The sequence below is a fragment of the Harpia harpyja genome, chromosome 9 (genome assembly GCF_026419915.1).
Source record: "Harpia harpyja isolate bHarHar1 chromosome 9, bHarHar1 primary haplotype, whole genome shotgun sequence".
NCBI classification, from domain to species: domain Eukaryota; kingdom Metazoa; phylum Chordata; class Aves; order Accipitriformes; family Accipitridae; genus Harpia; species Harpia harpyja.
The window spans coordinates 16,480,969-16,506,062 of record NC_068948.1 but is presented as its reverse complement, the minus strand read 5'-3'; the positions used below and the strand labels follow the sequence as shown (position 1 = coordinate 16,506,062).

General features: G+C 39.6%; 2 protein-coding genes across 7 annotated transcripts in view; both read right to left on the bottom strand.

Moving 5' to 3' along the window:
• Window positions 1-17,963, bottom strand: part of HEATR3 (HEAT repeat containing 3) — a 25,529-nt gene extending 7,566 nt beyond the window's left edge. For 2 of the 5 annotated variants that reach the window (XM_052796011.1, XM_052796010.1), the window contains exons 1-14: window positions 17,292-17,448; window positions 15,592-15,764; window positions 14,639-14,726; window positions 13,564-13,676; window positions 11,635-11,744; window positions 10,736-10,876; window positions 9,695-9,978; window positions 8,915-9,005; window positions 5,703-5,860; window positions 4,583-4,665; window positions 4,185-4,321; window positions 1,630-1,718; window positions 664-807; window positions 387-563 (exon numbers count right to left, since the gene is read on the bottom strand). In XM_052796011.1, coding sequence (XP_052651971.1) covers window positions 387-563; window positions 664-807; window positions 1,630-1,718; window positions 4,185-4,321; window positions 4,583-4,665; window positions 5,703-5,860; window positions 8,915-9,005; window positions 9,695-9,978; window positions 10,736-10,876; window positions 11,635-11,744; window positions 13,564-13,676; window positions 14,639-14,726; window positions 15,592-15,764; window positions 17,292-17,411 — 1,908 coding nt within the window. In that variant the 5' untranslated portion in view covers window positions 17,412-17,448. Of the gene's footprint in view, window positions 1-386; window positions 564-663; window positions 808-1,629; window positions 1,719-4,184; window positions 4,322-4,582; window positions 4,666-5,702; window positions 5,861-8,914; window positions 9,006-9,694; window positions 9,979-10,735; window positions 10,877-11,634; window positions 11,745-13,563; window positions 13,677-14,099; window positions 14,186-14,638; window positions 14,728-15,591; window positions 15,765-17,291; window positions 17,449-17,682; window positions 17,700-17,823 lie in introns of those variants that run through there. The other 3 variants (XM_052796012.1, XM_052796013.1, XM_052796014.1) reach the window with 3 other exon arrangements.
• CNEP1R1 (CTD nuclear envelope phosphatase 1 regulatory subunit 1) lies at window positions 17,902-25,077 on the bottom strand. 2 transcript variants are annotated; one of them, XR_008236523.1, is made up of 7 exons: window positions 24,956-25,077; window positions 22,548-22,619; window positions 20,212-20,285; window positions 19,764-19,873; window positions 19,571-19,625; window positions 19,208-19,310; window positions 17,902-17,987 (listed from the first exon to the last, which is right to left on the bottom strand). XR_008236523.1 is itself a non-coding variant. In XM_052796016.1 (6 exons), exons 1-6 carry the CDS (start codon window positions 24,978-24,980, stop codon window positions 19,269-19,271), a joined length of 378 nt encoding a protein of 125 aa, XP_052651976.1. In that variant the 5' UTR covers window positions 24,981-25,076; the 3' UTR covers window positions 18,019-19,268. The 2 variants fall into 2 exon arrangements, 1 of the variants encoding a protein (XP_052651976.1); XM_052796016.1 differs by lacking the exon at window positions 17,902-17,987 and having other exon boundaries at window positions 18,019-19,310; window positions 24,956-25,076.
• Window positions 25,078-25,094: the final 17 nt, after the last annotated feature.

Below are 25,094 nucleotides of genomic sequence, written 5' to 3'. Positions count from 1 at the left end.
TTGAAAACAAAAGATGTCAATGTAACTTCTCTCCCACCAATTTAGCTGTTCTCCTCCAGAGACATCTACAGGATTTTTTTTTTTTTTTTTTTTTTACAAGGGTATCAGAACAATACAGTGATTTGGACATCAGTAATGCTGATGGTGTAATGGAGATGTTGCAATGCAGATGCTGTGCTGTTACCTTGATGGTTCCATGAACCTCAAGGTAAGTATTTGCTTTCCTCTAAAGCAGAATCTCAGGAATTCAATTATTTGTTTTCTTTCTTTGGTCATCATTTAAAGCCATATATTCCTGCTTAATTATCTCTTCTAGCAGCCCAAATCTCAAAGCTTTAACCCACATGGTGTGTTGAGACCCTGAGCTGGCTGCATTTGATGCCTACCCTCATTTTGAACACTGGCTGAAATTCTTTCAGTGCTGGAAGCAACTTGATCTGTACCGCTGCCTTTTCTGCTTCTTTACCATCTGCAAATACATCAAAAAGTGCATCCAAGGCTTCCCCTGCTACCACAAGAGAAGGTTCCTTCATAGCAACCTCAAGAAGAAATTTTCCAATCATCTGAAATGAGAGAAAAATTGATTTTTCCAGCAATGCTTAAGAAAATTGAAAGAAGTATCAAGACTGTTGTAGGCTTGCAACGCAAAGTTTGGTTTTTCACCTTTAGTGTTTCAGCTGTATCTTGTCCTTTTGCTAGGACACTGCCAGAAATTCCAAGGATGCTCACTACATTCACTCTAACACTGGCATTGCTGCTGTGAATACCAGCTTCACACAAAGCCAATAGCTGCTCAGGAGTCATACACTGTTTAGCAAGGGGGGGGGGGGGGGAAGAAAAAAAAAGATAGACATATTTACATTTTCATAGAAATTTTCAAATATGACATTTAGATCATTTGCTTTTACAGAACACAGGCAAATTTATAAGAGAGAAACAGAGTCCTGTATTATGAAAACTACATGAATTCTGAAAATTTAATTAGCAAGAAACAGTTAAACTCTCCCTTCCAACTTGTTATGGTGTTTCTTCCAGAACATAACCAAGGCTGTCATGAAGCTGAAGGAAAAAGTTCTGAGCCCAAAGGGGTTTTCAAAATTTACCTAGCTCAATAGCTATTTCTAACTCATTATGACTTACAGTATAGAAGCTAATTTTTCAATTTAAAGCCAGAAAGGACCAGCAGGCCACCTAGTATTACATCTTGTATAACAAACTATTATGCTTCATTCTTATATTTAGCTCACTAATTCTTGTCCAACCAAGATTCTAGGACAATCAGCTTCAACTAGATGACATCAGGAAATAAAAGAATCCACATTTCTAGGTGCTAATTTACTAAATGCTTGTCACTATATCCATCTCCTAAAGATACTATCTGTGGCTTATTGCTATTTTGGTTTTGAAATACCTTTCATCTGTTTACATGTTAAGGAGGAGATACATAAAAACATATTCCTGTAAGGTCCACGAAAAATACAAAGAGTGAATGCTACTAAATCTGTTTTTTCAGTGTTCACAGTTGCTGAAATTTAGCACTTCATTTAAATGGTTTTGTTTCAAAAACTTTCCAGCACAACCTCACATCATTTTGAACCTACCAGAGCATTTGAGTTTGAAAGCTTTTACCTGGGAGATGTTCTTTGATGCCATTGTTTGTAGAAGAGCCCTCAAAGCACTGGTTATGGCTTCCAGGAATTCTGTGTCTGCAGGGAGTTCTATCAAAGAATTGAACCCAGAGCCAAAAGTTAAACAGTAAGATGAAGGATACAAGAACCAAAGAAATACAAATTCCTTAATCCCTTTAATTGTTCCTCCAGGTACTACCACAAACAGGAAGAGCTAGATTTTCAGAGGCTGGTCTTTGTAGGTTGTAACCATAGTGATTTCTTTGAATTCAGTTTTAATTGCATCTGGAGGTTAGACCACAGTTGGTCCTCATTTTCAGGCACATCCCTAGTTAAGACACCTGTGTGACCTAACGTATGGTACAAACCACAGCTGTCAGAACAGAAGCTTGGTAACTGGTATCACATGGAGGCCATAATACAGGAACTGAGAAAACTACAGAAGCTGACTGCATACTTTAACTCCTTTCTTCTGTCTTCTAAGCAGGCTTTTTAGACACCCAGAACACCAGACTCTTTCCAATTCATATAAAGAACATGTTTTTCCGGTGGTTTAATAATCTTTCAGGAACGTATGACTCAAACACTGCATTATTCTTGTTTAACTACAAATTCATCAATACCAGCCATCATCTTCAATGCATGTTCTGCATTTGTTGAAGCTTTTTATTTTCCTTTAATATGTTCTTATTTTCTGGACCACTCTACATACAGAACCTCTTGATTATTTCATGCGCATCTCCTCCTCTCCCACGTAAGCAACTAGATCCTTACGCCTTTTTCACCCTGTTTAGAGAATTCCTTCTAACCACACGTTGGTATGTTATCAACTCTATCTGGCAGTTGCCATTACATAGCATTTAACTATTAAAAAAAAATTATGTTAACAAAAATGGACCTGGGCCATTAAACTAACTTATTAACATCCTCTGTCTTCAGGCAGCCCCTTCTCCAGCTTCATCTAAGAACTTTCTGACTATTGCAAAGCATAACATGTAGACCCTGAAATCTTGCAAGTCCTGCTCTTCAAACACAAGACAAATGTTTTATGTGTGCTTCCTTGCATATGTCTTCATATTTGTTTTCATTTCCTGCATTTTAGTTTTTCAAGCACTACACTCTCAGTAATAATGTTCCCACAGACTGATCATATGCTTTTAATGACATTGAGAAAAAAGTGTTTTGCAGGCAGATGCATTTTCAAGCATTAATGTAGTGTCATACTATACACTACAGCAAAGAACTACATACACCACATTTGTGGCTACAAATGAAGACACTTGAAGGAAGGGAAGAAAACAGCTTCTCAAGCTTCTACGAGACAAGAAATGACAAAGCCATGCATATGCTAGACTTCAACAGATCTGTCTTAGGAAAAATGTTTTCTGACAATTTTGAGAATTGGCAGGCTTTCCCAGTCTCTAAGAATATCTCTTATTTTTTGAAAAGCCATCATCACTGACCTTAAAACAAAAACAGATCATCAGAATAGTCTGAATGAAGCAGCCTGCCAGGGAACCAGATCATCAGCTTGGAACCAGGTGGGGTTTTTTGCCGCCTTTTTAATCTCAGTTCAGCTTCTCTAGTGTCAGTAACAGAGAGATCATAGCATAAATGGTCCAACAGTATTTTTGGAATGATGCTCATCTGCTGTGTAAGATTACAGGAGGTAGCTGGAAATGCTAACTGCTGCATATCTACACTAGACCGTCTAATAATACTGCTACTAGCAGATGTATGGGGAAACCATAACAATGTATCTGTGAAATAATATGCCTTGGAGGAACTACAGTGGATAAATTCTAGTGTTTACCAGGATATATCTGATATTCTAAAATAGTATTTTTAGAAAAATGGTATTTATTGCCTTCTGCATTGAAATCGAACCACCACCATAACAGGAAGTTGAGCAGCTTTAATATTTAGTCATAAAAAATTTGTATATTTTCTTATTACAAATATGTTTTCAGTAAAGCTATGCAATCATATGCATAAAGCATGCCCTGGAGACAAGGGGGCTGCTCTCTTTCCTACTGTAATAAGCATGTACATTCTGGAGATTTTTGCAACAACCACTTTTGCCACAATTTCCTAAGATTCCTAGAAAAAAATGATGTGAAAGACTGTGCTAGATACCCTTTTTTTCACATCTGTTTAGGCTAGTTAGAACATTTAAAAAGAAAATCTTCCATCTTCTTCACGGCTTGTCTGATTGATCAAGAACTGATATTCTCACGAATATGATCAAGCAAACAGTTGGTCTCACAGCAAAGCAGGATTCATCCACTAACTTGGTGACTTTCTGTGTGCACACACAGATGTAAAGCATATTCTTGCATTAGGAGCATACTTGGTCAAGATGCAATTTGAATAAACACATCTTATCAGGATACACTGTTTTGTCAGCACATTTGTGACATTCAGTATCCTTATTTTGAAAGGCCAAAGGGATAAAGTTAGTAATACAAAGGCATTAAAACAACAATGTACGTGGCTACCTTATATCTATATGATCAGTAAAGGGGGTCAGCAAGCCCCATTTACTTAACATCTTACCCGTTTTAGAAAAGACTAGCTGTGAGAGATGCTGTGCAAGGGACTGAAGTGCTGAAGCTCCTCCAAGACAATCCACATCTGACACTAACAAAATGCTATGAAGACATGTTAAAGCTCTACACTGCACTGCATTCAGTCTGAAACAAACAAACAAAAAATGCACTTAGTAGATCTCTTTGAAAAGAGATGTCAAAATACAAAGAAGAATCTGGAATTAAATAAGGCTGTGATCCAGTGTACAGTTTACAGAAACACTGGTATCTCTTTATTCAAAATCATGTATCGTATCTGCCATTGTCCAGATCTTAAAAGTAACCCAAAGATGGACAATCCTTCTAAGATTTTCAAAACAACTGAATATACATGAAAAATAGTAAGAGAGACAATGAAATTCCTACTTTTTAATTAATGGTTTCCAAGACGGATTGTGCATACAGATGTCTAGAGCAACACTGTTCGGAAAACCAGTTTTTTCAAGAATCTGGGGAGGGGAAAAAGAAAGGTTTAGCAATAAAGCTTTTTTTTTTTTTTTTTTAGTGTGTTTGGAAGGAAGACTGACATTTTAGCTTAATGTCAAACAGATACTTCAAACTACGTATTTCAAAGCTTTCCAGGTAGCAAGTGTCTCACCTGCCAAAAATGCCAGAATCTTCCTCAATCGCTCAAATGGTGCAATTACACACTGGGTTTAGCATAGCATACTTTAAGTATCCAACTCTACTGAACAAAAGGTGATTTTCTATGTCTCTGCTATTCTTTTTTATTTAAATCTTTCTTCTTACAGATTCCACTACAGAATTTTCACAGATAGGTACAAGTGTAAAAGACCTTGCCATGAAACTTAGACTGCTTGGTATTAAGTACAAAAAGCCTTGAATGTTTTCATCTTGTACCTTGATGTCTTGGGTCAGAATTCCACAATGCTGCTGAACTAGCATAGTAACTGATTCAAATGACAAACTTCATCTTTACAACCCCAAATAAGAACGACCAAAACAACTCTGAAACAAGAACATCTGAATTCTTGTCAGTGTCAAATATTATACTTCAGACACTATGTATAAAACAGAGAGAAAGAGGAACTTGTACTTTTCCAGTGCTGACTGGTGCCATTCACATATGTTACTTCCACCTCACTTAGCTAATATGGAAATCTGGCATTCATGCTTCTACTCAAAGTTTCCTTTCTTTTTGCAGGTAATCTTTTTCATGTCCGAATCAAGGAATAATAACCTTTGTATTTTGGAAAAGCCAAATTAAAAAAGAAAAAAAGAAAAACACGATTTCTGACACACATGAACCTTCTATTCCCACTTACATGAAGAAATTATTTACGTCGTGACAGTTCATGTGATGATGCTCCACCTCTAAGCCAAAAAAAGCGAAGCTAAACTGATTTAAAAAAAATATTCCTTTTCTCCAGATGGATTGGGATAATTTGTTTGCCTAACCTGGGATACAAATCAGGCACAAGAGAAAAACTGTACCATGTGTTGGAAATAAAAGAAAAGACAATACCTTCTTTGGAATTAGGTTGTTCAGAAATGCTGAGTTAACCTCATCAGAGAGGCACAAGGGTGACATGAGCAGCCCACTCCCCTCATTGTATGAGTTTTCCATAAACAAGTCACTTTCATCACTGCTGGAGAGTTCTTCCCATTCATCATCAGAGGGATCTGAAAACAGAAGACAGACTTGTAACAGCACTCATGCAATAGGTATCCTACTTCTCAGTTGTACTTGGCTCCACCTCTTGGTTTAGGAGTCTTTAAGCTCTTGGGCTCTAATGAAGTCCACAAAAAGCAAGTGCCATTAAGCCACAGTTCTAAATATTATACTACTTTTGTTTAAACTGTTTTATTTTTAAAAATTATGTATTTAATATTCACTCAGGCAACAAGCATTCTTATGAAAGAGGTTCTTCATACATGGGTACTTCATTCTCTGATATTAACTATGCTTCACTTAAAGATATCAAAAAAGGTGCAGAAGAAACATTTTATAAAGCATTTATGAAGATTTTAACTTAGATTGTACCATTTTACTTTTTGAAGTAGATTCAAGCACGCAAATACACCAGTGTAACTTAATTTGTTTGCTAACTGCAATCAGTTTAAGGCAACTGTTTTCTCTGGCAATACCAAAGCCACAGACATGTCCTCTTGACTGGGCAGTAACTGGACTGGATGAAGATGCTACTCTCTCCACAGCAAGGCCAGTTGAAAAGAAACAACAACAGCAAAACAAAGCAAAGCAAGCCAGATCATCTCTGTTAGCCATTTCAGGCAACATATTTTAAGTAAATTAAACTAGGTTTATAGTTATAAACCTGAACTAGGTTTATACTTACATGCTTTACTCTACTAGCAGATCTGTAAAGGCAGACATGGTGAGAGGGGTTCAGGTCCTATTACCAATGGGCACAGCTACTGTAAAGTGAATAATCTGTCCATGGCTAAAGGCAGACTCAGCCTGACAAGCACAAAGTCAGTCCATCATTTATATTTAAACTGATATATGTATGTCCACAGGGTTTACACTGATTTATATAAAGTTGTTTTAAACCTGGTTACATTTTAACTGGTGTGACACTGGTGTTTACACAAGTCCTAAGTCTACAGGTTGGACTGATCCTCCTCACTGACAGGTGAAAGCTCTGCCTGTGTACATAGGTCTGGATATTTAACTACTGTGAAAAAAAATATCCCATTCACCCCCAAGTAATTTTGTCTCACAACACAGATTCACACGAGATCTAGGTACCGTAGTAAGTATGGTAACAGCCATGCACTTTTCCGTGGCAAAAGGTAAATTCATTAACTTAAAATACAGCAGTAAGGGTCTAACTGAACGCATTTCACCTGCACCGTGCAGCAGCTTAAGAATTTATTTGAAGGTGATGACTAATGTTTATCTGATGCAAAGTAACTCATCAGGCTGTGGCAATTTGATCACATGGGCATCTTCTTTTGCTTATGGAAATATCCAATTAATTCTACAGCCATAATATGCTGGTATTAATAGCCTTTGCATGAGAAAAACAGTTGTCTTCCATGCTTTACCAACCCACGGTAGCAACAAGCATGAAAACAAAGCAGACATCCCGCTTTCAGTCAGTCTCTTGCGTCTTCTAAAAAAATAAAATTCCACCTGCATCTTTACAAAGCAAACAAAAATCTCCTTTGAAAACTAAATAACTGTACGAGCTGACCATGCAATTCAGCAACAACAGAGGTAAGTCATCATATGTTCACAGTCAGTGACCAAGGCAGAGCAGGAACTGGGCTTTAGAATGTTAGCCCATAACTAAGATCAGGTTTCTTATAATGTTCTTGGAAATACAGAAGCATTTCCAATGGCAATCCTGTCTTAACTAGTGCTGGTAACCTACGAACTACAGACTGTACAGCAATGCTGAAGTCTCTTGACTTCCCCCCCATGTCCCCATTAAGGGGAGAGCACTCTGCTTCTTCCAAACGCCAGCCAGCATTCAGTAAAACACGTCTCTTGCCAGCCTGGTTATTTCCCCCAGTTCTGTGGCAAGCTGAGTGTTTCTATGAACTCAGCATAATGGCTAAAGCTACTTTAGTCCTCAAATAACTTGAAAATTAAATGAACAGCTGCCTCTGGATTCCTCTTAATTTCTACAGACTATGTTTCTGTCTGCCCATGAATGGGCAAAGTACTGTAGTGAAATACAACACAATCAACCTTACATTACACTGAGTGAATGGCAGAATATGCAGCTTATCCACAAGAGATTTTCCAATTAAAGGGGAGAGCTTATGAATTACAGCTCATTAGATGAGAAATGCAGTTATGAAAGGAGCTTCATATACTAGGTGCAGAATTTCCTTGCGCTGTAAGAGGAAAAAAAAAATCACCATTGGGAATATCTGGGTATTACTGTGGATTTTATTAGAACCTGAAAGATTTACTCAGAAAGTTATCTCCTACACAATTACTTTTGCATCAGGCTTACAAACTGCAGTACCAATTAAAGTTTTCAGGTTTTGTAGGGGTTTGGGGGGAGTTAGTTTTTTTGGTTGTTGTTTTTTTTAAACAGAATTTGAAAATCGCTGATTTGTTTTCCTGAAGATTAGGGAAAAAGCTATCAAAACTGAGTAGAGTTCATAGAAGATACAGAGTATCTATTTCCTACTCCCCCCAGAATAACAGGCTTTCTTTCTCCTTCAAAAAAGCTCATAAAGGCAGAACTCTGAACAGCCTAAATCTGCACTGTTGCCAGAGTTGCATGCAAAAGCTGTCTCTCCTTATTTTGCAACACTTGTAGTATCAAAACTAAATCAAAACTACAAGATTTATCTGATTAAAAAAAAAATTGATGCCCCCATCCTGCAATAAGATTCACACCCATATTGTATCCGATGAACGCTCAGACCACGCTCTAATTCCACAAAGAACTTGCTGTAATATTTTTTAGGAAGCATCTCTTCAGCACAAGTGCTTTTGTGTTTGTTCTTAAATGTTGGCACATGTAGCATCATGCAAAAAAATCCATAAGCAACAGAAATTACTTAAATGAGAAAAAATCCACTTAAATTAGTAATAGAAATTACAATCCAATCTGCCCCTCAGCTGAGGGTATCAGGAACAGTAAGTCTGTGTGCATTCACCCTTAAAAGCTAAGATCACTAAACAGCAAACTAAACATGACCTATTCCAGAAACAAAATGCACCACAGCACTTGCAATGAGATTCCTACAAACCTTCACTGCAGCACATATTAACAATGATTTCCAGAGCAGTCTGCTGAGCCATCAGTAAAGCTGTCACTTCTTTCAGTTCCCACTTATCAGACTAAAAAATAAAAACATGAACCGAATTTAATTTTGTAAAACAACATTTCAGTGCAAATTAAAGTACCCAAGCTGTCAGTTAAAAATACAATCCAGCCATTTCTTCTTCTCATCCTACACCAAAACTTTAAAAAAACCACAAAAAAGGCATTATCTCTCATCTTTCGGTTGGATGTTTCAAAACAAATTCTACCTTCAAGAAATGCCACCTGCAATAAAGTTATAACAGAAAAGATTACCTAAGGTTAGCTAAAGTCCTAACAGAAACATGTATTTCTGTTATTCTTTCCATGTGAAATGGAAATAGTGAATGCATTTTTTAATCTCTGAGCCATCTCCACTCACGACTGAATGGTTACAACCATTAAAAATCTCACTCGCCTTATGCAGAAATCAGAACTTCCCGCAGTAGCTACAGGTAGAAGTGTCAGATAAGCCTATACCTTCCACTAGAGGAAAAAAATGGAAATGTGCTTTCCTTACGTGCTGCGCAACTTGAGCACACTGGAACAAGTTGTGCTGGAATTCTCCATGCTCATCTTTGAAGTTTTAGCTAAAATAGTCAAGCTATTTGGGAGTTAGGATTAGTAACACTTGCAGGTAGTTTACTCTGCCTAATGCTGAGTCAAGACCAGTCAGATGCTCAGCCAAATGCACTAAGCTGTCCGAGAGCCAGCCAGCCACACTTACCGGAAGTAGATCTGAAATGTCATTTTCTCTCCTGACTTTTCCTTTTGGTATTTCTTCCATGTCATCATCTTCACTCAAAACACAGTTATCTATAACATCACTCATGTTTTCCTCTGTTTCTGCCTCTGCAGCAAGTTTTAACCTCTTTTTTTCAGCTTCATTCATACTAACAATCATTTCGCCAGCATCTATTGCTAACGATTCTGAAAAAATCTTCAGGATTGCATTAACCATGCTTCCCAGACTGCCTGGTGGAATGGTATCCTTGATATTCCAGATAGTGCCTAAACATGAGATAGTTGAAATATAAAAATTATTAAAATACTCAATTCTCAGCTCTGTAATAGCCATATATTTTGTAAGGACACAGCCTCCACTACTTAAAATACTCAGTACTTAAATTTCAGTATGAGTGGTCAAGTCTTTTCTCTTTTTTCTGTATTTTTTTCTGTTTAGCATTTCATATACTCATCTGTAATAACTATGTTATGCCCACATCTCAAGTAAATTTCAGCATGGAAGCATACGCAGCATATTTATGTGGAGCGACCTTGGTGACACTTTTTACCTGCAATAAACAAACCCACACGAGATAACCATTTTCTAAGGATTCTCAAAATTAATTTATTACACTCTGGTATCAAAAATCACCATGGTTGAGCATTTGAGGTAGAAAGAAGAATGAAAGGTAGAGAACCTGAGGTAAAAATCTACTCCTATCGAGATCAAAATGATTCCTGTACTACTATTGACTCATTTCAGTGTTAAAAACCAAATGAACAGTTAAAACGAGTTATCACACGAAGCAGGTACTGAATTCAGAATCAAGCATTTAAGACAGTTTTAAAACTAGCTGCAAATGTCTGGTCACTCCAAAACATAATCCCAAAAGGCAGAAGTAACCTCATGAACCATCTATACAGGCTTTGACGATCAGATGTCCAGACTACAGCAGAGAAGACTAAGCCTTCTATCTTTCCCACCCTCCTTTACCTGCCGTGCTCTCCATCACACAGCAATGAACACCCTCGAGCATCGTACCTGCTATCAGCGTTCTCAGTAGGATATGCTTCATTGTGCTCTCTGGACACAACATCACGGTTTCCAATACTTGCTGTGCAGAAGCATTAAATGAAGAAAGAAGATCTGGATTATCTTCCGTCACTGCCTGCAAGCAGTTTGCTGCAGCAAACAACAACAACAACGATAATTAACGAACCCAATAGTAGCTTTCACTCTTCTAATGAGAAAGCATTATATTCCTGAAAGCTGGAGTAATGAAACACAGGGAAAAAACATTTCATGCAGCATCATGTTGTAACAGTGTGACACTGTCCTTCACAAGCTGTGTTTTAGATTAAAAGACATTCTATGGCAAATCTGTACATAAAACAGGTGAGGACTGTACCACATCAGACATGGGACTAGCTGTATTAAATTTCAGCTACTCAAAATTCAGTTTCTCCATTGTATACTGACTAGGGACAACGCCAAAAAACCTTGTAAGCACATGCACCTGTAACACCATTGCAAGACTATAATAACAATACTACTAATAAAACCACATTTTAAGTGATAGGAGTTGTTTGGGGTTATTTTAGATGGACTATGTCCTCTGCTCTACAAATTAAACCCTTCATTACCAAAACCAGAAAATAAAATGAAGCTCAGCCTCCGTCTAGAGCTTGCTTTCCACAAAACTCTTCCTCCCATGTAACCACCAACAAGCCATTCTCCTTTGCACTGAAAACAAGCACAACGGATGTCAACTTCTGAATGATGTGCTGTTCAGAAAGGAATTCAAAGTCTTATATTCAGTGTAAAGTTTAAGTAATGCTAAGGCAGGTGCATTATGCAATGGATGTGATATCAGTGTTACATTCATAGGTAAAGAAAAAAAAAGTATCTTTAAATCCTTATCTTCTCTTTTTACTACTTACCTACTGAAATAGCCAGATCTACATTTGTGGAAAATTTCTTCATGTAATGTAACACAGCCTCCAGACATCCTTCTTTATTGAATATGTATACTGCGGTATTGTTGCATTCACTAATGCATAAAACAAAATAATTAATAAAACATTTTTCCCAGAAAAAATTACTGTAACAACATTTTAAGTAACATGTATTCACTATTACTCACATTTTAAAAACCTACCTAAGAATTACACAGTAGTCAAAGAGCTATCCTTTGTTATCGAGGTTATGATCAACTCTATATAAAATGGAGAAAGAGAAGCTGCAATACCCTGGACACCTTTGAGGAAAGCTGGCTTCTGCCAGCTTCTTCCTCACACAAAGTATTCAGGAGTTTATTTGGGAGCCTAAGTACAGTCTCATGCAGACAGAGCCAGCCAGAGCATGAAAGGCAGCTTATAGCTGCAGGCTACAAGCCAGCCCAGGGCTTTCTGCAGCCATGGAAGACTTCATCCACAAACCCACTGACAATAGAGTGGGCTGCTGCCTCTCACATCAATATTTGCTTACTCCAGAAAATGACTGCTCTTAACATTCAGAAATGCATGCTAAATCAATGCTAAATGTGACATTTACTTTATTTAACAGTGGGATTTGTGCTTCTTTATGTTTTCACAGCTCTTGCCACTCTTAAACTAAAATATTGATACAGGACAAATTCAAACTATAAAAACACGAGACTTAACTAGCTACAAGGGTCTTTAAAATTTTACTTTTGAAAATACTGTGTCTCAGCATCAATGCCAGCCTCAATTTTATCAGTACCAAACTTAGCAATGAAGTCAGCAGTTCACAGTCATTGCCACAAAGTTCAAAATATGGAAGTAATTTATAGCACACTTAATGATTATAGTTCCTGTTCCAAAGCACTTATGTCTACAAAAGCAATAAAAAAAATGAACACAAAAGATTGTCAAGTCAGAGTTACAAAGGGTCCTGTATTCTGTGTAAGGTGCTGAGCAAGCAGTTTCTGTACTGTTCTAGATTCCAATCCCTAAAAAAAACACCCCAATTTACAAATAAGGCCTCAAGCCAGCTGCCATACCATACAGACACACAGAGAGGCAGCTCTGTTGCAATACTGCACAGTGCAAAACAAAATCCTGTATGGACCAAATGTATAATGACATTATGGAGCTCTTACAAAATGAAGAGAAACAATACAAAATTCAAGGAGAACTTTCAAAACAGGTTTGTATCACTTTAATGTTTATAGCCATTTCTGTATTAATAGCGTTGCCATTTCTCTTCCTTCACCTGGTGTTTCCAATGTAGAATGTGAACTGCTCAATTAGTAGTTTTTCTTACACCATTAAGTAGATTTTTATCAGTGCCTCAGTCACTAAGGGATAGTTTGTCCAAACATTTAATATTAACTTTTGGGATGACCTGCAGAGAGAGGAAGTAGTACAAAAACTCCTCATATTCCCAGAGCACTGCAGTCCACTGATCAGAATTTAATTTTCTCCATCTCCCGTATCACAATAAGGATCTACAGGAACTGCATGCAAGACTCCACAACCCAAACTATACAGGAGACTATGACAGAACATGTTCAGAAAACAATATCAGAACTCAGGGTGAATAACCAATATAAAAAAAAAATTGTCACTCTCCTAAAACTTATGACCAACTTTGTGCACTTTTAGAATCCTCCACTTTTCTAAGTAATTTATGATAGAAGATAAACTTGTATTTCAGACCAGATGAGGGCTTGCCATTTATTAAGCAAAGCACATGTAGGAGCAACACAATCAGAAATCAGAATCAGCAACCAAATACATCTTCCCATGCAAGGACATTAACTTCTTTTCTGCCTCAATTACCATGCTCTTTTTCAGGAACAATTTAATTTAGCTCTTCTAAAAGGCCAGTGTTTATACAACACTTACCATACATTCCACAGCAAATTAATAGCCTCATTAGCTATGTCTTCAATATAATTTTTGTTCATGTCTCTGCATTTCTTTGGAGAGAGCTGGTTAGCATCTAGTCCAGTACTACACTACAACCAAACAAGAGAACCAGTGTTGGGAAACAAACAAGCCAAGAAGAAAAGCAAAAACTTAAAACATTAGCAGCAGAGTGAACGAAGAGATCTCTCATGAAGTGTTTATTACCAGAAAACCTGACTAGTTTCCTACTCTCTATGAAAACCAGGCCACAATGGAATTGAACCATTGATAATTTTTTTTTTCTCTTGTAGAAAGACTCTTAGGGTACTTGCTTTGCATTCAAAAGTCTCCAGAAGCATTTTTTTAATAAAGAAATACTTAGCCATTTTAGAATCTGAGATGCTGTTCCTTGCTAATAGTCTGTATGCAACTTTCAACAGTTCTTTCTAATCACAAAGATTAATTCAGCTAATATCTTGCTGCACTTTACAATAATGCTATTACCCATATTTTAAAATGGGGAAGAAACATACAGAAAATGATGGTATTGCTCAAGGCTGCTCATACAAAGACAGCAGGTGACAGAATTCAATGCAATTTCCAAACTGCACTGCAACACCTGGACCAAACAAAGAATAAGTATTCAGTACAGATTATTCTACAATAGCAGTAACTACCCAACTGTAAATCCAACCTTTCATTTAGACAAAACTGTTTACCAAAAAAACCTCACTAGAATAATGTTGCAACATAAATGTTGGATCTGGATCTTGACTGACAGAATAGACTTGTCTTGACTGATGTTTCAAACCCAAAATCTCCAAACCATTTACGCAAAAATCATCCTAGGCAGCAAACCTCACCACAGACCCAAGTTAGCAGGTCAGGAGGCAGAAGCAAGTGGTTCGAAATCTCCAGAATAATTTCTGTACTATTAAACCTATTGAAACACTCTTTTAAAACATCTTTCAAATATCTTATCTTGATAATGGCTAAAAAAATGAACTATTTTTGAAAATGGGATAATTCAATGGCTAGATCACTTTTAAAAGCAGAATAAAAATAAACACACCTCTTTAAGAAGTGCAACAAGGGGTGTCATGATGTCTTTTGTCACCATGTCATCACAGACTTCAAATCCTCCACAAGCACTCAGATTTCTGGAGAAAAAAAAAAAAGCTTTAGATCAAATACAATACTTTCCAGGAATGTTTCAAAAAAACATGCATTCAGTATTCTTCTTTAAAGGTTATGGTACTTTTTGCTTTAAAATCAATCTGCTTAATCAGTAACTTTAGTCTTCTACCATCCTAACACAAAAGAACAACTTCGGTGTTAGGAAAAAAAAAAAAAATAAAATTCACTTACTTATCTAGCATAACTAGAAAGCTTACCCGTACTAGAACATGACTTCTGTCAGGTTTTACTCAGTGTAAGGTAAAACATGGATGTTAACAAGTATTAGCATTACAGTTTTGTACAAATAAAGCAAGCTGTAGGTCTGACCGCAGAATACCAACTCAAACTGATGCTGTTCAATATTTACAAGTTTCTCAAAAAGCCAGCTATGTGCATTCTCTAAATAATCCACTGCTCCTACAGTGTAATCAAGATACAAAATGCCATACTAAAAGCATTCAAGTTCTCTATATTTCTTCATACTACTGTTGATTTTTTTGCATAACGTAAGGATGGAAAGCAGTGCATTCCATTGGGAGTAGATAAAATGGTAGTAACTACCTTAAACCCTGCTGCTGACATTAAAGTCTCATGACAGCCTATCGGAGCAAGAAAAGCCCCTCCCTCGGGGACTTTGACATAGGCATACTTGCTCAAAATAGAGTTAAAGAAAGAGAGGCTGGCATTCAAGTTCATGGCTTTTAACAGCAAAACCCCATTCTTTTCTCTACCATGCCAGGAGTACCTCATTCTAACTATTATTAATCATTATTAATTAAAATTAAATTAAATTTTAAAATTAAAGTTAATATTAAAATATTTTAATAAATATTAAAAATTGCTTACCGGAGAGCACCTGCAGCTGTCTCACGAACAGCTAAACTGTGATCCATCAACAACGGTCCTAAACATCGGACAACATCTCTCTGCAGAAAGGCTGGGATTACATGCTTCTGCTGCAACAGCTTGGAAATACTGGCACAGGCATACTCTCTCACTTCAGCACTTGGATGCTGCAGCTGGGGAGACACAAACAGGGCAGATTAGGGGCGAGGAAAAAGGTAGCTGGAAGTTTTCATTGAGTGAAAAGACTGATCTGCCTTTTGATCTGCAGGCCCAGCACTGTAGCTCCTGTTTTACTACTCCTGAAAGGAATCAAGAGCTTTTAACTTCCATGGAAGTTTACAAATCTTTGCCTGGGTTATGTGTGTTAACTACCTGACTAGATAAATACTATTCTGGGTGTTTAACAAAAAGCCATAGTTCAGACACAGATTTGACAGTAGCTGGCACTGGTGAGACCTCATATTTACTTTTGATAACCATGTTTAAAAAAAAAAAAAGGACAAAAGTAGGGGGAAAAAAATACCATCCAGGAAGTAGAACAGCCATAACGTATGCCACCATAAAGAAAAACTAAAGAATCAAAAAATATGAAAAAACACAATAGCCTTTACACTAAAACCATCTGCTTAAAGACAAGGAGCAAGCGCGCTCTACGTCCACAAGACAACACTGACTTGTGCTGTAACAGAGGTTTAGGTGAGATGTAAGAATTGCAAACCATAAAAATAATAAAACAGCAGAAGAGCCTATCCTGGAAGGTCATGGAGTTTTCTGTTAGGTTTTCAACAAAGATAAACATCTGCTGAAGCACAGAGTGGAGAAGAGTGGTACATCAGATCCTGCCTCACTGAAACTGACAGAGGTCTCTCAGTTCATCCTCACCTGGGCATTTATACATATTTTTATTTTACTCTCTTTAAAACACTAAATAGCTTAGTCCAGAAGAACAATCGAGCAGCGAGTTGTTCAATGAGTTCAGTTAGGTGAAGTGAACAAAGGGGATTTGTTTACTTAAAGGAAAAGAGATTTCTAGTTCCGATTCTAAAGTCACATGCGCAGGAGGAGGTTTAAACTAGTTTTCATCTGTAGTACTTGAACCAAAACCAGGAATGCGGCCAACAGGCGGCCAAACCCAGTCCTTTTCAGCTTTTTCTGTCGGTTATTTCTCACGTGTGGATCTTGGACTCATCGCTCTGGCTACCCATAGGAAAACTCTCCGGTGGGGTAGACTGAAGCCGAGCACTGCAAGAACTCCTCCAAAGCCTCTCCTGGGACGAGGGGCACCGAGCAGCCTCCCGCCCCGCCCCGCCCCAGCCCCTCCGAACCGCTCCCTCAGGAAGGCGAGAACGAGAGCCCGGACGGGGTGCCCTGCCCCTCGCCCCGCCGGTGCCGGGCCCGGGGGCGAGGGGAGAGCGGCGGCAGCCGCCGCCCCTGCCTGCCGAGCCGCCCGCGGGCGCAGCCGTGACGCCGGAGAAGCGACGCGGAGGCGGCGGCAGGAGGGACGCCCCGCACGGCTCCTTGCCGCGCCCGAGGGCGGCACCGCAGCCGGTCCCTCGCCCCACCCCCACCGGCCGCGGCGGGCACCGGCCCCCGCAGCCCCGCCGGGCCGCGGCTGCCGGGGCGGCCCCGCTCCCCCGGTCCCGAGCGGGGGTCGCGCCGAGCCCGCCCTACCCGCGGCCGCCCCCTCTTCTCGCCCGCACCTTCTCCAGCAGCTCCGCGGCCGGCTCTTCCTCGGGGCCGCCCTCCCCGTCGCGGCGCTGCTCGGGGCCGGCGGGGGAGAAGGGGGCCCTGCGGAACCGCCGCGCCCGGCTCTTCCCCATGGCTCCGCGGCCGCCGCGCCGCTCGGCGCCGGCGCACCCACGTGTGCGCCCCCGCGCAGGCGCAGCCCGGCCCGGCCCCGCCCCCGGCAGGCCGGCCGCCCTCCGCGCCGAAGACCCGCTTACTGCCAGGTGACGAGCTCTCGCATTACGGACGCAGCCAGGCGGCAGCGCCGTCGCCGGCACACGCGCAGCCCGGGTCACCGGCCGGGCGAGCGCCGCCAGCGAGACCAGCGCAACACCCTCGGCGCTCAGCGGAACGGGCGTAACTTACCCCGGCCCCCCCGCGAGCCCAGCATCGGCAGCGTCCGTGCGTGGGTTCGAGGACACGCTGTCTTCCTCGGGACGTCTCCCCGCGTCAAAAACTCAAACAAGGTAAATGTGGAATGAAACACTTTCCTCTAGCGGCACTTACAGAGGCTGGATTGACCTGCAGGATGGAAAACGGGAAGGACTTTCTCTCTGGTGTCAGTATCTTAGACTGTAAGAACCACATCGAATAAGGGAAATGTTGGTCCGGTGTGAAAGTTACAGACTTCAGCTATAAACTTCTGAAGTTCTTCTGTGTTCACCTGGGATCTGTATTTGCACAGTACAAGAGAAGATAACATCTGTTTATACAAAGAATTTATTTTATACACGTTTACCTACAAAATATACAGCAGTTAAAAATAATGGATGGGCAGAAGACTTACTGGAAAAATTACAGGAGACAATTCTTAGCGTCTCAACTGACAAAGTTACATCGATAGGCTGCCTGTAAAAGCCAGTCTACCTTGCAGTAGGAGTTACCGAAGTTGCAACAGCTTTGCCATTTTAGTCAATTAAAAGAGTTTGAAACAATTAAAAAGGCACCTTGAACAACTTAAACTCTTAAAACTCTTTACAATTTTAGCTATTCAAAAGTTACACTTTATGCATATAACATCCACACCTTGTTTTTAACACTCTGAATAACAAATTTTGTTATTTTATTGTGGCACTCTTCATATTTTCTTCAACAAACCTGAAGTTATACATTTGCAATACTAGTTTCGTATTCAGACTATCGCAGCATAAAAATCCACTCAGAATGGTCATGGGGATTTAAGATACAGTACAACCTTACAATCGGGAAAATACAAGCGTATTTAAGACAATTTTTAAAAGATTAAAATCTTAAAATAGCAGTGTTGTGAACTAGATCAAACAAGGAGCTACGTATGACCACAATGAAAGCAGCTGGTGCACTACATATACAACTTGACAAATGTGATCCTTGATATATTTGCAAAGTTCTTAAACAGCAATACCAGTTTTCTCCAGCACAGACAGACAGTCTTTCTGCAAGCCTTTTAACCAGTTCCAAAAAGAGTGACCAGGAGACAAGGACAGCTGTAATGAGTAAGTGTTCTAATAAAACATCATGGGAATGGTAAGTGTTCCCTTCAATACTGTTCACAAGAACAAAAAAATCCATACAGCAAATATTACTTCTTTTCCCGAACATTGGCATCGATCTGCTATCTACAATAGCTTGCAAAGACACGTAACACAAATGAGGTTTGACTTTCAAGTTCAACTTCATAGGCAATTAACATACTTCACCTGTATGTTCTGTTCTAGCTGAAGTAAAAAAAGTGACACTAATACTGAAAAAGAGGTAATCAGAAATAGCAAAAGCACTGATAATATGATAACAAAGAATTAGGGTAAATATTCAAGAAAGTAATATTGCACACTTTGACTGTCAACTGTGTAAGACTTTCACTCCCAGGCAGTGACAACCAGTCCTGTTTGGTTTTTTTCTGTCATACTACCTTAAAAAAAGGTCATTTTTTGGTTTCCATGGCAGTGGAAAAAACTGAAGGAAGATAGCCCTTATTGAACATGAGGCCTAGGTTTCAAAATTAATTTTCCAGTCTGCAAGACAGAAAAAATATATAAAGCTCAGACCCTGAAAGCCCAACAATTGCACTTCGAGTTCAATTTTACAGGCTAAGTTTAAAATGACACACAGAACAATAAATATTCTACATTCCAGTTTTACAGACACACAGCATTTGTTAAGGTGTACGCAAGTGCTGTTCAGAATAAAAAAAAAAAAAAAAAACCACGTGCCTTTTCAAATTACTTGCATTTTTTTAAAAACAAGGTTTAGGCAATGAACCACTAACACTTACATCATCACAGGACATATTATATTCTGCCAAAACAGTTCGACATCGGGCTGCTATACTGTGTGGATTGTGTCAAGGAAAGCAGCTAACACTTGTACACAGAGTAAATAAAAAATGAAAAAGCAGTATTAGCATAGGCTTCAATAACAGCAGTAACTACACCAGTTTTAACCTGACATACATGATCGAAGGATACATTGATGGTGCCACCACTCTTTTATGTATTCCAGCAAAGAACAAGCCTATTAGGGTAATACAGCTAATGGTGAAAAATGGGTGATTCCAAAGCGATGTGAAAAATGACACCTAGGAAAGAAATCAGATTAGTCCCACTATATATTTTCTAAAAACCTTCACAAAGTTGCTGCCTAGTTCACTTAAGAAGAAATACTGCTTCTAGCCATTTCTAAGTACTTGTGAACAATTCTTTAGATAATCATTCAAGGGATAGCATTTTAGCAGGCATTGTCCCAGGACATATGCCACAACAATTCCAGACAGCTTGAGAGCTTAACTAAAAATGATTTCCCAGTTGCATGGGAGAACCACTTTTACTTAGCCTTTCAGTTTGCAATATACTATACCGCTTGACTGCGACACCAAGCTATGAAACGGACTACATTCAGGATTAGCATGATCTTTACCTTTTGTGTCTCCGGGTCTATTAACCAGTTCCAAGCACCAGTTGCTGTGCAGACTGATACCACTATCAGAATCACTGATAAAGAAAAGGACGAGAGTCATAAACAGTATACCTCACTCCTATTAAAAAGCATTTATTTTTCAGCAGCAGCTCATAAGCAATTATTTCTTCTCCCACTTCTAAGGTAAGAAAAGCTTCTACTTGGAAGGTAGAAATTAAAATAGGCAAAGAAACTTATATTGTGTGAAACCATAAAGATTCTGTACAAGTTTTCTAGACAGGACAAGTAGGTACCAAAATCTAAATTCTTTCAAGTAAAACTATCCTGATGCTTTGAAGAACTTAAAGTTTCTAAAGTATCACAGCTAGCACAAATATGAGTTGGAAGACTGGAATAAGAGTTGTACCAAACGTTCAGCATGCTATTTGAGCTTATGCAGTCTAGGCAACAGAAATGCAGCACCACTAAATTGCAGAGCAGAACTAAAGCTTCTACCCTGCTAGCATTTCTGCATAAGAAGAGCCTGAGGCATTAGCACCAGCAGTTTCAGTGGCACATCTAAGTTGTATTACGCTCCCTACCCCAATCAACACAATAACAAGCAAGGAAAGCTGACACAGAGAAAAACCCACAAAATTTAAACAGGAGTCAGAAGGCATGTTTGCTTTAGCACATGAAGATTAACAAAAACCTCTACACATCCAGAATGGCCTAGGAAGAATAATCAATTCACTGTAAATGGATAATGCTAGATACATACTAGAGTAACACAAGATACTAGACTGATTTTGAGATACTACAAAGGGTTGGGGAACAGGAGTTGATGGAAGAAGAAAACAGAACAAATGTAAAGGTAGAGAAAGCTCATGTTCTGTTGCACACCCATAAAGCCTTGCAGCTTTCATTGGACATTTGGCAGTTCCAAGTGTTTTCTGTGGAGCCTGAAGTTCTGGATGTAAATAAAGTCTTTTACCAGGGAGGGGGCGGGACGGGAAGGAAAACAAAGACCAACACAAAAAAAGAGAAGACCCAGAGTTACCAGACTTTAGGATCATAGGAAAGAACCTGAAAACAAAACCCAGATATTCATGATATACTACTTCCAGGTTTGCAAGACTGCTATAATTTACTACTGAGTTGCATATTCCTTACTGATACTACAAAATTAAAAACAAAATAAAAAAGTAACCATTAAAAGTTATGTTTTCAAAAGAAAGTTGGAAAAGATCTATCAAAAGCATAGAGCTTCTTCTTTATATAAATACCTTTTTTCCCCAGGATAACAGGAGGAAAAGTTAACATTAGGTTAAATATCCCATTATAATTAAAGTAAAAACTCCCTCTTATACATTAATTACAAAACTAGCAAAACAAGCAGTTAGGAAAAAAAGTTAGCTAGTGAACATAATACTAGTTATGCAAACCTCATTTAAATACACTTAGAAGTTTCCAGTACTTTTTTATTTTTATTATTATAGCTGACAGTAAATAGCAATTCTGGAAGCCAGATGCATTCCTACAGTAGGTGCACACAAGTTGCACAGATTTACTTACAAATACCTGCTTGCCTCCCAATTGCTTTAAAACAACGGGGGTTGGGGTGGTAGTGTTTGGTTGGTTGTGTTTTGGGGTGGGGTGGTTTTTTTGTTTTTGCTTTTTAAGTAGTCATTCCTCCAGTTCCTTCATTTGAAATTAACCTCTTGGCCTCTCAGGAGAAAATATGCTATTTTATATGTTCTAAAAAATGTCTGTATTCTTTGAGTATGGAAACTTCAGCAGAATCTTAGAACAAAAAAAGCAGTCTGTTTCCACCATGGACTCCTGATCCCAAAGTTGGCAGAATATCTGGGGTATTTTTTGCCTTCCCCTTGCCTTCAAACTTTCCTGTTGGAACAGACATGAGGACATATTCTGCCCTTAAGGCACACTGCTGTCAAGTTTTTCACCTTCAATTTTATAGGGACTATCTCACCCAGTCATATTTAGTTCAAGTAACTATAGTGACGGTCTGGAAAGTCTGAGCCTTCAAAAAACACCACCAACAAAAAACCAAAATAAAACAGAAACAAATACAGCAACTTACTGGCCCAACTATTTCCAGAATAATTCAGCCTTGAGCCAATTCAATCTTGACCTCATTTTTCTAACTCTGGCTAAAGTATTAGTCTGGTATCTTGTATTATCTTGTTGCAGAGCATTTGAACATACACCACAGAAATTTTAGAAAGTATAAGCACAGATTTTTGTTTGGTCAAACATAATCAAAGATACACACTGGTAAATCTAAAAAGCTTGAAAGAGAGAATCCCATTTATCCCTTGGAACATCAAACTTACTTCTCCAACGTCCTGTAGCTGGTTGCAAACATGCAATATATTCAGTAAGTCTTCTTTCAAAAGCTTTGAGATCTGGGGAGGATGTATATCAAGCATAATTAGATCTTCATCTATTTAGTCAAATTTTAATGTAAAAGATAAAAGGAATTCACTTTTCCTCTGTGCATACCCATTTCTTAAACAGGCAGAGAAAACTAATGCAATGATCATTTAGATGTAATAAAAGCACAGTCAAAGTAGCTTCACACAGCTTTAGCTAATAAGTACAATGGCGGAGTTACACTAAATGCAAGAAACAGACCCACTTATGGAAAAGAAAATCAATATAGTTGAGAAATCAGAGTATTTTAGATGTCTTTAAAAATACTGAGAGTTAGATTTAGAATAGCTTAAATAGCACCTCCACACAGAAAAAAAGTATCACATTTTGGAGTATTAAGTACATCAGGAAACCATTAAGTTCTATTATCTATATAATGGTAATAAAAAAAAGTTGGCCATTTGCCAGCTGTTCAAGGGATTACTTGTAGCAGCATGGCTTTGATGACTTTGTTTCATACAAACTTTTAGCATCATGATGTACATATACACACACATATATGTAAAAACCCACAGCAAACACTAGCCCAATGATCTTATTTTAATTCTTTTTTCTTTAAATAGATTTTTCTTCTCATTGCCATCATTCTCCCACGGTCTTTCCACTGAAATTGTTGTTAAGTGCCAAGCAGCATTTCAAGTTCATACTCCTAATTTGCTTAAAAAAAAAAATGTTAAGACAACTACCTAATGTTTGTCTACAAGGAGCTGTTTCACCTGAAGTCTATGTTAGATTTAAGGTTCTGTTCAACAAGGTCAATATTTGACAACTTTCCAGTCAAAGCTAGAATTCTACCTGGAATTAAGTTTTTATTAGCATACACTTAACTTTCAGCTAAAGCCTTTAGTTAGCATCACTCTGGAATTTTTTTTCCTTCAACTTGCAACGATTGCTAAATTATTTACCATAACAAAGCAATTAGAGAATAAGATCAGAAGAAATATACCTATTATGATCATTACTAAAGCAGTTTTCCAAACTGTAAATTTATTCCTAAAAGGTTTGCAGGTGAAATCATGGGGGAAGATTACAGCATCTTGACTTAAGCCACAGAACAGCTAACTAGTCTTAATTACTGCCAACAGCCTGGTAGTTACGGCCTGTCCTCCACCTCCCTTCTGGGGAAGCCTAGCCACTGCCAGCAATTAAAGCTAATTAACTGTTCCCTGACTAGCACAAACCCCTACAACTAGTCACTGAAGTGAGCAGGGGAATATGAGGCATCACACGAAAACCTGCTATTTGAGAAATAGCACCCAGTAGGCATAAAATCAAGCTGTTGATAACAAAGTTCTCAAAAAAACACTCGTATAACGTAGACATCGTTAAAGAACAGGGAAAAAAAGTCTTTCAGAAAACAGGAACTTAAAGCTTTAACTTATTTTTGGATATCCATGTTCTAAGAACCTTCTCTGAGTTTATCCCTGGCACCTGGCAGCTGTAACTAGCAAGGCACACTTCTTAGATCCCTACAGCTTGTACAGACATAGCAACAAAGCCACAACAATGCTGGACTACCATTTTTTGTTGCCATGTCTACATCTAGAATCTGCTACAAAACACCTGCCAAGTCTGAGACACCGATGTATTTTAAAAATCTCTACCAGTCTTATTTTTGGACTAAAAACTCCTTTCAGGGTTTTGGCGTCCTGTAAGCTGTAACTTCAAAGAACTTGTAACCCAAACCATCAACGTTCTCAAACAAGAGAGGACTACTTGAGGTCACGCTCTTCAAATGCAGAAGGAGCCTTGGCATAGCGTAACGCCGAGTGTGCGAGGCAGGACGCAAAGCCGCAAGAAATGCATTTCACATAAAAACCCGTGCGCGGAGCAGTTACCGCGGCCCAAGCGGATTTTAACATGCTAAAGTCAAGACGCCTTCCCACGAAGGGGCGCTGACAGGGAAAGCCCACCAGGCAGCTCCCTCCTCCCCAGTGGAGGAAGGCGGCTGGCGGGCCCGCACACGGAGCCCCTCCGCACAGGCCTTCCCTGCGGGCCCCGCTCTCCGCCTCCGCGGGGCGGCCGGAGAGCACCAACGGCCCGCCCCCGAGCCTCAGGATGCGCAGGTGGCCCCAGACACCCCGCCCCAGCTCGCCTGTCTGGGCCGAGGAGGAGCGCCGGCCCCAGGAGCGCAGCGGAGAGGGAGCCGAGGCCTCCCGCGGCCGCTTCGCCCCCCTCAGGGCAGCACCGCGGCGAGGCCCACTCCAGAGGAACGAAGCAGCGCGCTCGGGCAGCCCAGGCGCGGAGCCGGCAGCTCCCGGCGCGCCGAAGAGGCAGCTCTGGGCTCGCTCCGGGCCGCCGCACTCACCCTCAGCCTGGTCCAGGGAGTTCATGGCGGGCGGGCGGAGGCAGCAAGCACCAGCCGTGCCCCTCACCGCCCCGCAGCCGCCCGCCGCCCAGCCCGCCCCGCACTACCCACCGGCCCTGGCCCCGCCCCCACAACAACG